The sequence below is a fragment of the Miscanthus floridulus genome, chromosome 1, assembly GCF_019320115.1.
Source record: "Miscanthus floridulus cultivar M001 chromosome 1, ASM1932011v1, whole genome shotgun sequence".
In the NCBI taxonomy this organism is placed as follows: domain Eukaryota; kingdom Viridiplantae; phylum Streptophyta; class Magnoliopsida; order Poales; family Poaceae; genus Miscanthus; species Miscanthus floridulus.
Window position 1 is genome coordinate 50824380 of NC_089580.1, and position 12960 is coordinate 50837339.

The 12960-nt window shown below is 42.1% G+C and overlaps 1 protein-coding gene across 4 annotated transcripts; it reads left to right on the forward strand.

The window, feature by feature from the left end:
• The first annotated feature begins 5139 nt into the window (after positions 1-5139).
• LOC136517958 (mitochondrial arginine transporter BAC1-like) lies at positions 5140-12832 on the forward strand. Of its 4 annotated transcripts, XM_066511767.1 has the most exons (11): positions 5142-5974; positions 10254-10347; positions 10454-10568; positions 10690-10779; positions 10970-11071; positions 11210-11314; positions 11421-11513; positions 11592-11792; positions 11874-11972; positions 12072-12213; positions 12380-12832. In XM_066511767.1, the coding sequence occupies exons 3-10, from the start codon at positions 10566-10568 to the stop codon at positions 12204-12206; spliced, it is 828 nt and encodes a 275-aa protein (XP_066367864.1). In that variant the 5' UTR covers positions 5142-5974; positions 10254-10347; positions 10454-10565; the 3' UTR covers positions 12207-12213; positions 12380-12832. The 4 variants fall into 4 exon arrangements, with proteins under 4 accessions (XP_066367799.1, XP_066367864.1, XP_066367924.1 ...); XM_066511827.1 differs by lacking the exon at positions 10254-10347; XM_066511640.1 differs by lacking the exons at positions 10254-10347; positions 10454-10568 and having other exon boundaries at positions 5144-5974.
• Positions 12833-12960: the final 128 nt, after the last annotated feature.

Sequence of the window (12960 nt, forward strand, 5' to 3'; positions counted from 1 at the left end):
CATACAAAAATTTGCTTAAACAATATGAAAACTTTGCAAATCTCAATATTGAACTATCTACTAAAATTGAGCAACTTGAGGCTAGTGCAACAACAAATGCATGCACAATTAATGATAAGCAACTTGAAAAGAAAAATGAAAAATTAAAAGAAAAGTTAGCTAGCTCACAAAATGATTATCAAAGTTTGCTTGCTAAAATGGAAATTATGTGCAAATATTGTGATGAGCTAACAAATAAAGTTGCTAATCTTGAGGCCGTCAAAAATACCCCCATCAAGGCATCTAAAAGAAATGACATAATTAAAAAGGATGCATCTACCTCTTGCAACGATTTATGTTTAGACTCACCTTTGTGCAACCAAGCTTGTATTGAGAAAGTGATTGTAGATACATGCACACAAGAGGTTGCAAAAGAGAATGAGCAACTCAAGCAAGAAGTAGCTCACCTCACCAAGGACTTGACTCAAGTGAAAGGCAAGGCGAAGCAAACCCAACTTCATCAAGATAACACCATCAAGGGAGTGAAGAAGCTTGATGAAGGACAAACCGTGGTTTGTTACGTGTGCCACAAGGAAGGTCACAAGTCCTATGAGTGCAAGGTGAAGAATGAGGGAGGAGCAAAGAAGAAGGAGAAAAAGCAAACAAGCAAGCTCTCCAACACCTACACCAACAAGGTGGATAAAAAGGCCTCCACACCTTATCTCTTGAAGAAGAAGAAAAATGACAAGGTGGTGGCCATCAAGGTGAACAAGCAAGCCAACAATGGGATCAAACGCTTTTGGGTGCCAAAGAAAATCATTTCAAACATGAAGAGCACTAAGAAGGTTTGGATCCCGAAAGGGAAGTGAGAAGTCCATCGGACTATGGGGAATTTGGAGACTTGGCAAAGTATGGGTGCATTTCATGGGGTGCATCATAATGGACAAAATCATTGCCAAGTAGGTTAGTGAATACAATGGACCCAAATTCCCCTTCCCATGTTAGGTAACTAGATGTCATTACTTTCAATTAGCATTTATTTCAATTGGTATTGCCTTTCAATTGGTATACTCTTAAAGCATCTAGTTATCTTTTATGCCTAATGTTTGCATTTACATGCTTAAATATTTTGTCATGCATACAATAGGTATATCATATGGTAGGCTGGCTCGGTTTCATTATCAACCCTTGGAGCAAACATACATAGTTTAAAATTGTTTAGGAGCACGGCACATAGCTTGTTGTACAATTAATTATCTAATATGTGCCAAAGTCTAAATTCTAGATAATCTCTCCCAAATATCATCTTTCAAGTGGTATTTTGATACTTAAATCCATGTGCACAAATTTTTACAAGTACTCAACACTTATGTGCACAAATTTAGGGGGAGCTTAATCTACAACTTGGTTGCTTTGAGACTAACACTTTTTTAAATGGTATCTATTTTTCAAACATATGTGTAGTAGTCTCATTATAAGGAAATTGGAGTCTCCGGAGTTAAGCATCATTCTTTAATTGGCATCATCATGTTGATTTCATTTTATATTTATATGCTTTCTCCATGCATTATATAGATTAAACTCTCTTGTGCAATAAATTGCTGATTATGCATATGCTTTGCTTTCTACCATATATATGCATATATTTAGGGGGAGCTTAGTCTATATAATGTGAGAGTCAAATTTTGTGATCCATTTCACTCTATACACAAAGGATCACAAAATTTGACCCTCCCTTGAGCTACTAATGTCTTCCTTTTCGGTGTTTAATACCAAAGGGGGAGAATTTGAAGGGCCAAAGGCAAGCATCAAGTTGATGTCTACAAGTAGTAATGGTCCAAGAAAGAGAGGAAAGTGGATTATGGATTAAACTAAGTAATGGTAAAATTTGTAGGAATCCATAATGACACATAGGGACTTTTGTAAGGGCAAGACGGTCTTCGTTTGGTATCTAAATAGGATTTTCTAGCATCATATAACCTTGCCCTTTGCATTGCATCCTAGCAAGTAGGAACTTTTTAAATTTCAAAATCTCTATCATTTGCTTGCTTTGGTCGTGTTGTCATCAATCACCAAAAAGGGGGAGATTGTAAGGAAAATGGACCCTAGGCCCATCTACTTTGGATTTTGGTGTTTGATGACCAACACAACCAAATTGGACTAATGAATTTGCAAGTGTTTGTTTTGTAGTCCAACAGGGTGCAAGACATGACTTGGACAAAGGCGACATGATGATTCGATGATCAACACCTTAAGAAAGACCTTAGGAGCACAAGAAAAGACCTAAGATATCAAGCAAAGTCCAAGCATAAAGATAGGAACCAAGCCGTACGCAAGATCGTGAAGAAACGAGCTCGCAGAAGCGACCGGACGCTGGAAGCGCGACCGGACGCTAGACCGGTGGCTCGGCAGACAGGCGACCGAACGCGAGGACCGGACGCTGGCGGAAACCGACCGGACGCAGAAATGTAGTGTCCGATCGAGTACAGAGGGGTTCCAGGCGCGCGAAACTGCGACCGGACGCTGGCAGCGTCCGATCGGTGGTTCGCGGCTACAACGGTTGGGACGACCGGACGCGTCCGGTCAGGACGATTCAGCGTCCGGTCAGTAGCTGTTTCGCAGGAATTCGACCCCAACGGCTACTTTCTCAGTGGGGCTTATAAATACAACCCCCAACCGGCCATTTGAGAGGTGTGGAGTTGAGGAAACATACCAAGGGTGTTGATGCACCATTTTAGTGATCTCCACACACATAGTGCTTAGTGTTTTATTAGGTGATTAGCATGAGTGCTTTGCGAAGTGCTTAGGTTGATTAGACCACCGCTCATGCGCTTGCTCTAGGTGTTTGCCTAGTGTTTAGTGAGGTTTGCATACCTTTTGCCACCCCGTGCTTGCGAGCACAAGTGTTGTACATCGGAGGGGCTTGAAGTCTTGTGAGATCACACCAACCGTGTTTGTGGTGTGGCCGCCACCTTGTACCAGAGGGAACAAGGTCCGCGGCGTTTCGGCCGGAAGCTTGATAGTGAAGACGGCGGGGAGCATCCGGGAGAGGCTTGCCGAGAGGCACATCGGAGACCCACTTGCGCGTGGGGAAGGCCCGAGGCTATCCACGGAGTTACTCGACCGGGAGCTTGGCCCTTGTGAGGGATTCCTTGCGAGGGGCTCCAACGAGGACTAGGGGAAAGCTTGCGCGCTTCTCGATACCTCGGTAAAAATACCAGAGTCGTCGACGGGAGTTTGCATATCTCTACCTTGCTCTTTAAGCTTCCGCATTTACATTGATCATATTATCATCATTTGCGGTAGAGATAGCAACACACTAGCAAAACCATAGTTGCACATCTAGATAGATTATCTTTTGCATAGGTTTTGCTAAAGGTTGAAAAAGAGGCCATAGTTTAGAGTTAGATTTTTTAAGTTGCCTAATTCACCCCCCCTCTTAGGCGTCATGGTCCCTTCACATAGGAAGCAACAAGTTCGATAATTCGTGCACAGGACAAATAGCAAATAAAAGTTCTACCCCTCTACACGCAACCACAATCTCACAGGGTGACATAAAAATAAACTATGAAAGGCGTCATAAATGGTGTCCTCGTTGTGCCCATTACGAGTGAACTCCCCAATCAGGAGTACCCATCTCGTATCGTGGCAATAGGCTTGAAATACGGTGAAGATTTTCTCCCTCCTCATTTTTATCATCTGCAACATTGGAAATAAATCCTAAGTACTCAATGTACTCTGCAAGACTTATCTGACTAGGTAGGAATAGCTCTTCGACTCTCACGATATGCTAGGGGCTATTTGGCTAGCTTGTTTTGTTGGTTATATGGAAAAGCTTACTGGCAGTGGATCTTTATATTTCGAGTTCAAGTATGTGATAAGCAATTAGAATACGTGATCCATTATTATCCTCATCATCCATCATGTTCCAATTTTTACTTCGATAGTGACAAAAGGTCAAGTGGTATCCAGATCAGAGGAGAGTGGCAGTTGAATCAATGTACATCTAGCTAAGTAAACCCAAACACATGCATGTATGTATCTTTGTTGGGTTTGTATCTGGCTACTGTTCCGATCTTGAGCGCATAAGGCTTGAATGGAGAACCCAACCCCATAGGCCATGTCCCATACAAGCTCCACCATGAGTTACTGTTGTGATTCCCCACCACCCAACTACTACCTGAGGGACCAGTGTAGCTGAGTAAACCGCATTGAGCACCTTAGGGCAAGAAAGATACATTCAAATTTACACTTGGCAATGAATCTGACCTTGACAGTCTTCAGGACAACAAACTCAAACCCTTTATTCATAGCATAATGCCTCACAACTTCATGAATGTTATGGCATCATAATACAATGCACCTTGATAAACATTGGAATTTTCAAGATCACGAAGAACATTTATTTCCTGAGGATCTACACCATTCACTTCTACCTCAAGAGGTACACACCCTTCAGCAAGAATAGGAACAAAATTTTCATCATCTTGATGCGAAGTGCCATTTGTGGTTGGCTGTGCAGGTGGTACTAGTCAACTCTAACATACTCCTCTTCATTGTCAAATATATCTGTCTCCTTGTTAGGCTCAAGGTTTGGCCCCTTTGCTTCAGCTTCATTATGTGTGGGTTGTGTAGCAGTACCAGCGTGTTCTGTATAGTTTGTTGTGGGGTTCTCAGCACTAGCATTGGTAGGGAACTTGGCATATCATCATGTGTGGGTGGGTCTTGGCTAAGCACAGGAATACCATCAGGTGGAATAACAGACAAAGGCTCTAAATCATCATAATTGTGCTCATTACAAACTGATTTGTCAAAGACTCCTACTAAAAGGTGGCAACACATCACAACCTTATATATTTCACACAAAAATCTAGTATCTGCCTATCATTGACTAATCTAATATCTTCTCCCAAGATGTTGTCAAAGAACTACAATCTGTTAGACTGGTTAGATGACCATTTCACATCATTGCCCAAACTTTGATCAACAAGTCTAGAGAAAGAGCATCTATCTCTACATCCCACTTAATAACAAATCCATTTGTGTAAGATTCGGTACCCAAAGAGTATGTGGTACACAAACCTTGCACTTAAATCTCTAGTGTGGACAAGTTGGGTCTAGCGGGAAGCATGCAAATCAAGTCAAAGGGGGGCAATCCGACTACAAAAGGGTCAATCCTCAATTACTCTAGCCATCACATGGTCATAGCTAGTTGGATCTAGAAGATTACCGGGGGCGTGCCTTTTCCTATCGCTAGCACACCGTTCCCTTAGGGGTTAGAGTTTGCGGAGACGGCAATCATCTTCCTTAAGTTACGACCATGGCCCCCAATTGATGCCAAAAGCTTGAGGAAATGGAAATTGTTCGCCACCACCAACATTTGTAGCTAGGAATTATCGTCGCCAACAACTGCATTCATCTTCACTGTCACCGCCTAACTAGGGTTAAAGGTCATCAAGTGGGAGAGGGTAAGATAGAAAATGAGCGGATTGGACTCAACAGTCAAATAGCTGGATTAAGTGAGAGTAGAAGAGGGGCAATACGGTCTATATGAAATGGATGGCTGCATACATACATCTAATGTAGCCAAAAGATAGTCGGACATATAAAATAAAGTTTTATGTAGCAAATAATTATAGTGAAATGTTTAAATAACGTGAATACTAATAGCAGATTTTTAATCATCATTTCAATTAAACCTACTTTTTAAGCAGTATATGACAGACTCGCTAGGCCGGTGCTTCCACCGTCCTTCCTTCCTTTCTCCTCCCAGCATTCTCTGCCATACGACGGCGCCGGAGTTCCGGAGGGACCGGTCCATCCTTTCCCCTTCTCCCCCAGTTCTGCATTTCCCTTTTCGCAGACATTCGAGTACTTGCGGCCGCCGCCAGTTCATCAGATGGCCGTAGCGGGCGACGCGGCCAAGGAGTACGTCGCCGGATCCGCCGCCGGCGTCGCCCAGGTCGTAGTCGGCCACCCGTTTGACACGGTCAAGGTATATTTCTTTCTCTCTTCTCTTCGTTCTTGCCTTCTTATGCTCCGTTCTCCGCAAATTTTCTCTGGACTCTGGATGCTTGGTTGGTCCTGTTTCAGCCATGTTATGTCCCAACGATACTAGATATTCGATGAAATGCTTGCGAGGCTTCATCAGCACATAGACCGCACTGCTTTACATAGCTTGGGTGGTCAACAATGCTGTTCCAGTCTATATATTCCCATGCTTGTTCAGTAAATCGTCGGTGAACCTTGCTGGTCAGCTCATTCTCGCCTCTGGCCGCCCTGTACCTTTTTACCTCTTGTGGTGGAAAAAGATGCAGTTGCAATTATATATGTATTAGTTCGTTTCTTAGGCATATATCTTTATGACCTCACATGTGCATAAAGTTTCTTATAGGTGGGCTGAATGTAAATTCGATTGGACCATCAAGACTTGCTCGAGTTATTAATGTCCAGACAGAAAATTAAGCACAGCAGTAGCCCACACATCGTATAACCTAGGTCTAGAAAATTTCGAGTCTTCCCTGTTCATGCTGATGAATTCCCAGATTGTTCTTAAGTGATGTTTTATTTAATGCCTTATAGTGCAGTCCTATGTTTTCATGGCAGTAGGCTGGGTTGCGACAACCTTATATATGGCAGCCACCGGCCCACCTAGTTTCGCCATGGTGCACCTAGGCTTTCACCATACCGCTGTATTCACCCCTGTTTTCAAGTGTGTGATTAAGCTAACATCCAGCTAAATTTGTATAATGTGCACGTTACGGTTAGTAGCACATTATAGAAAATGCGTGTAATTCATGAGGACCCACTCAGATTGGGCACCTAGGAGAGCAGTAGCAGAACCTGCAATACTAGGTCAGTTTAGTAGGCTTAGGGATAATTTAGGTTTCTTGGTTAGTAAGTCAATATCTTAAATTTATAATCTTAGGAGATGGTAAGTAGTATTATGTTTAGATGGGACCTTAGGTTAGATACTGTGCTTCTATGAACAGTGGTGCCTAATAACCACTTAGGTTTGAGAAGTGGTATATGTACAAACCATTTACTAACAATTATGGGGGCTCAGCATCTTAACACCATTAGAAGCTAATCAACATGCAGTTAATGCTAGTCCAGTAATCCTGGTTAAACGTTCATGGGTAACTGTTAGTACTTGATTCAACAACAACAACGACAACAACAACAACAAAGCCTTTAAGTCCCAAACAAGTTGGGGTAGGCTAGAGTTGAAACCCAACAGAAGCAATCAAGATTCAGGCACGTGAATAGCTGTCTTCCAAGCACTCCTATCTAAGGCTAAGTCTTTGGGTATATTCCATCCTTTTAAGTCTCCTTTTATTGTCTCTACCCAAGTCAACTTCTGTCTTCCTCTGCCTCTCTTCACGTTACTATCCTGGCTTATGATTCCACTACGCACCGGTGCCTCTGGAGGTCTCCATTGGATATGTCCAAACCATCTCAACCGGTGTTGGACAAGCTTTTCTTCAATTGGTGCTACCCCTAATCTATCACGTATATCATCGTTCCGAACTCGATCCCTTCTTGTATGACTACAAATCCAACGCAACATACGTATTTCCGCGACACTTATTGTTGAACATGTCGTCTTTTCGTAGGCCAACATTCTGCACCATACAACATAGCAGGTCTAACCGCCGTCCTATAAAACTTGCATTTTAGCTTCTGTGGTACCCTTTTGTCACATAGGACACCAGATGCTTGTTGTCACTTCATCCACCCAGCTTTGATTCTATGGCTAACATCTTCATCAATATCCCTGTCTCTCTGTATCATTGATCCTAAATATCGAAATGTATCCTTCTTAGGCACTACTTGACCTTCCAAACTAATATCTTTCTCCTCTCGAGTAGTAGTGTCGAAGTCACATCTCATATACTCAGTTTTAGTTCTACTGAGTCTAAAACCTTTAGACTCCAAAGTCTTCTGCCATAACTTCAGTTTCTGATTCACTCCTGTCCGGCTTTCATCAACTAGCATTACATCGTCCGCGAAAAGCATACACCAAGGGATATCCTCTTGTATGCCCCTTGTGACCTCGTCCATCACTAAGGCAAACAAATAAGGGCTCAAAGCTGACCCTTGATGTAGTCCTATCATAATCGGGAAGTCATCCGTGTCTCCATCACTTGTTCAAACTCTAGTCACAACATTGTTGTATATGTCCTTAATGAGCCCGACGTACTTCGTTGGGACTTTATGTTTGTCCAAAGCCCATCACATAACATTACTTGGTATTTTATCATAAGCCTTCTCCAAGTCAATAAAAACCATGTGTAGGTCCTTCTTCTTCTCCCTATACCGCTCCATAACTTGTCTTATTAAGAAAATGGCTTTCATGGTTGACCTTCCGGACATGAAACCAAATCGGTTCATAGAGGTCCGCGTTATTGCTCTCAAGCGATACTCGATAACTCTCTCCCATAGCTTCATAGTATGGCTCATCAACTTAATTCCCCGGTAATTAGTACAACTTTGAATATCCCCTTTATTCTTGTATATCGGTACCAATGTACTTCTCCACTCATCAGGCATCTTGTTCGATCGAAAAATATGGTTGAACAGCTTGGTTAGCCATACTATAGCTATGTCCCCGAGGCATGTCCACACCTCGATTGGGATACCATCCGGTCCCATTGCCTTACCTTCTTTCATCCTTTTCAACGCCTCTCTGACCTCAGATTCTTGGATTCTCCGCACGAAATGTCTATTGGTGTCATCAAAAGAGTCATCCAACTAAAAGGTTGTGTCCGTATTCTCACCATTGAACAATTTGTCAAAATACTCTTGCCATCGATGTTAGATATCATCCTCCTTCACCAAGAGATGCTCCCTTTCATCCTTAATGCACTTAACTTGGTTGAAGTGCCTTGTCTTTCTCTCACGAACCCTAGCCATCCTATAAATGTCCTTCTCTCCTTCCTTCGTACTCAAATGTTGGTAAAGATCCTCGTACGCTCTACCCTTTGCCACACTTACAACTCGCTTTGCAGTTTTCTTTGCCACCTTGTACTTCTCTATGTTGTCCACACTCCTGTCATGGTACAAGCGTCTATAGCACTCTTTTTTCTCCTTAATAGCCCTTTGGACTTCCTCGTTCCACCACCAAGTATCTTTAGCCTCACCTCTACTTTCTTTGGTTACTCCACACACCTCTGAGGCCACTTTTCGAATGTTGATTGTCATCTTCTCCCACATGTTGTTTATGTCCTCTTCTTTCTTCCAAGGGCTCCCTTTGATAACTCTTTCCCTGAATGCCTCTGACGTCTCCCCTTTCAGTTTCCACCACTTTGTTCTTTTAATCTTAGCTTGTTTATCCCTACGGGCACGCACCTGAAAACAAAAGTCGGCCACCAAAAGCTTATGTTGAGAAACAACACACTTTTCTGGTATCACCTTGCAATCCAAGCATGATCTTTGTCCTTTCTTCTTGTGAGGACAAAGTCAATCTGGCTAGAGTGTTGTCCGCTACTGAAGGTCACTAGATGAGATTCTCTCTTTCTAAAGAAAGTGTTGGCTATCATCAGGTCAAAAGCTACCGCGAAGTCCAAAACTTTCTCCCCCTCCTGATTCCTACTATCATACCTAAAACCTTCATGAACTGCCTCGAAACCTGCGCTTGTAGTACCTACATGCCCATTAAGATCTCCTCCTATAAAAAGCTTCTCACTACTAGGTACAACTCTAATCAGACCATCTAAGTCTTCCCAGAACTGTCTCTTAGCACTCTCGTCGATGCCTACTTGGGGGGCATACGCACTAATTACATTCAAGACTATATCACTAATGACAAGCTTGACTAAGATAATCCTTTCTCCTTGTCTTCTCACTCCCACCACACTATTCTTGAGGCTCTTATCAATCAAAACTCCTACTCCATTTCTATTCGCAACTGTCCCTGTGTACCAAAGCTTGAAACCTGTATTGTCCACCTCCTTCGCCTTCTGACCCTTCCATTTAGTCTCTTGAACGCATAATATATTTACACGCCTTCTAGTCACGGTATCAACTAATTCTCTTAACTTACCTGTAAGCGACCCTACATTTCAACTACCTAAACGGATCAACAGCTACTACTACTAACTGTTAGTACTTGATTGGTAAAAAGAATCAAGTATGTATACCATTTCCCCTTAAATTTAGCTAGAATATCCAGTCTTTCTCTATCAAAGTTCAAAACTTATATTTATTCCGGTTTATGGTTTGTCCTCTATCCTAAACAGTCCTCTTTGCCCTTGCTGTCTGGCCTCATTTAGATGGTGTTTTACCCTCGATGAAGGATTTGCCACCAAACTAGGCATCACTCCCATTGGACCCTGATGATCCACATTTCTAGGCGATTGTGGCACTGTATGATTCGATTAAACATAAGTCCATACTCCATAGTACATGGAGAAAGTCAGCTGTAATTAATATTATGTGAAGTGATACTAACAAATTCTGCATCTGACTGTAGATTCTGTTTGTTAGTTCTGGGCCTATTGAACGGTTACTTGGTATACAAGTGTACAAAAAACACAAAACAGCTGGTTCTCTGGATGAAATGATCTTCAATCTGGACGAAATATATGGTTGTCATTGATATAACTTGGTTCATGTGAATTTAAGATTTCTTTTTCATAACTTTGGTCCATGCGAATTCAAGAGTTTTTTTTTTTTTTGTTTTTGTTTTTTGTTTTTGCTTGCTGTTAGGTTAAACTGCAAGCTCATAATACCACGGTTCACGGAAAGGTGTACAAGAATGCGTTCCACTGCACTAGTAGGATACTGCTTGAGGAAGGAGTAAGCCCCTTCTTTCATATTGCTCGGTGTCATTACCCTTCTATACTTAAAGAATGGATCAAATTGCCGTGGCTGTTTTGCCTGCAGTTAATGCTTGGCCCAGTATTGGAACCTGCAGTAGTTAAAAGATTGATATACACTATCATATCAACATTCTGAAAGCTCATTGCATTGCTATTTTCTCTCGCAGATTAGAGGGCTGTACAAAGGTGCGTCATCTTCGTTTATTGGTATAGCTGTTGAAAGCTCCCTTTTCTTTGGCACATATTCCCAAGCCAAACAGTTATTACAGGTATTCAAATGATATTTCCAACTAAAATAACTAAGCATATAATTGTTGAACAGTAGCTAAGTAAGCAGGAAGATTGCAAATGTTGAGTCAAGGCCTGGCTTTAGTTTAGTATAGTTTTCTAAAAAAATGTATTTTCAGGGAAGCTATGAGGTTGGTAGGCCACATCTACAGGTAATTATCCCTTCTGCTGCATGCAGTGGAGCTCTGATTAGCTGCATCCTCACTCCAACTGAGCTCACCAAGGTACTGGCATTGGTGCTAAATTCCCACTTTTTTTCTAATTGATGTAAGGACTTATGATGCATGATTCTAGTGACATTTAATGATGTGATGTCAAGGCCTTTTCCAGTGCAGAATGCAAGTTCAAGGGAAGGATGTAATCCATGGCACTAGGTACTCCAGCCCTCTAGATTGTGCTGTGAAAACATTGGAAAGTGAAGGGGTGAGCTCAACTGGCCTTCTACTTCTATTCAGTAGCTTAATAACTGTTACCAGACTATTGAGCTGTTTTGTGCTGCAGCTTAAGGGTATATTCCGTGGTGGTTTAGCAACATTATTCAGAGAGGCGATTGGCAATGCTGTCTTCTTCTGCACTTATGAGTACAGTCGATACTGGATGCACAACTATTTGGATTCTGCAAGATTTTCTGATAGCAGTCATTTCGTGCTGGCAAAAGATATTGGGATAGGGGTTATGAGTGGTGGCATTAGTGGAATGGCGGTAAGTATTTGCAATTGTTTGAGGTCCTTTGCAGTGCACATTTTGCACCCTCATTATGATAAGTGTGTTTTCTCTCTGCAGTTCTGGACAGCTACCCTACCGCTGGATGTGGCAAAAACCATAATACAGACCGATCCGGACCCTCATGTGAGCCGAAACCCCTTGCAAATTTTGGGCATGGTAGTACTCTCACTGGACCTCATAATGTCGCGTTTTAATTAGCTAGTATCTTGTCCTGATGGAGGCAGTCCACAATGCACATGGCTTGAAATGTGACAGGTTTATAAGAGAACTGGGATGGGTGGCTGTTATGCTGGACTTGGACCAACTCTAGCAAGAGCATTCCCTGCCAATGCAGCAGCAATTGTTGCTTGGGAGTACAGTGCTAAGATTCTTGGTATAAAGCGAGGCTAGTATTAAGGTACTACTGTATGAACATGGAGTTACTTAATTCAAGATTTAACCTTCTTTTTATTTGTTCTGCTCCGTTTTGGTTCATTGCCATATTTCGTGGAGATGTCATCTGATGGCCATCTGTTTGTGCCAGTAGACTAACAATATATTTTCTGGGTTTCTTGCTATTCCAGGCACTTTGCACTTATCCCGGAATTGGACTGGGAGATACACTGAATCACCCCCCCCCCCCCCCCCCCCCCCCCCCCCCACCACCACCACACACACAATGATAAAGAAGAGGACAACTCGAACATTGTATTTGTAAAATTGATGGCATCTTTTGTATCTTTGAGTTGCATTGGTGGTGCATGTAAATTAAGCAGGTTAAGGTTACCTCTGACATGTGCCATAATCACAAGCTCACTTGAGTTGGTATATGGACTCAACTGTCACCAGATGCATAAATGTATTTTAAGCTGTCCCTCTCCCAGATGATTTTTAAGCTGCGGCTGCTATTGTCCTGTACTGCATAAATGTATTTGCTATCCACTGCAGAGCTACAACGCCGTGTTCGTTTGAGAGAAGCTGATTCTGCCTTATTTTTATAAAGTTGTGCTGTTTATCAGCCTAACCTTTTTATTGTTTTTTATTGTATTTGATGTGGATCAATTGTGTTTTTTTTTAAAATTCCATTATAGCTCTTCTGGTTGGCCATATGTCACAAAAGTACACCGCAGAGCCAAATTATAAGAATTTGGGGCTAACCATGACG

What these genes read in the sequence shown, in the direction of transcription:
- LOC136517958 (XM_066511640.1), top strand. Translation starts at nt 5,879, where the DNA reads ATGGCCGTAGCGGGCGACGCGGCCAAGGAGTACGTCGCCGGATCCGCC. An exon ending in ACCCGTTTGACACGGTCAAG is followed by an intron (nt 5,975 to 10,689) that starts GTATATTTCTTT and finishes GCTTGCTGTTAG; the next exon opens with GTTAAACTGCAAGCTCATAA. An exon ending in CTCCAACTGAGCTCACCAAG is followed by an intron (nt 11,315 to 11,420) that starts GTACTGGCATTG and finishes GGCCTTTTCCAG; the next exon opens with TGCAGAATGCAAGTTCAAGG.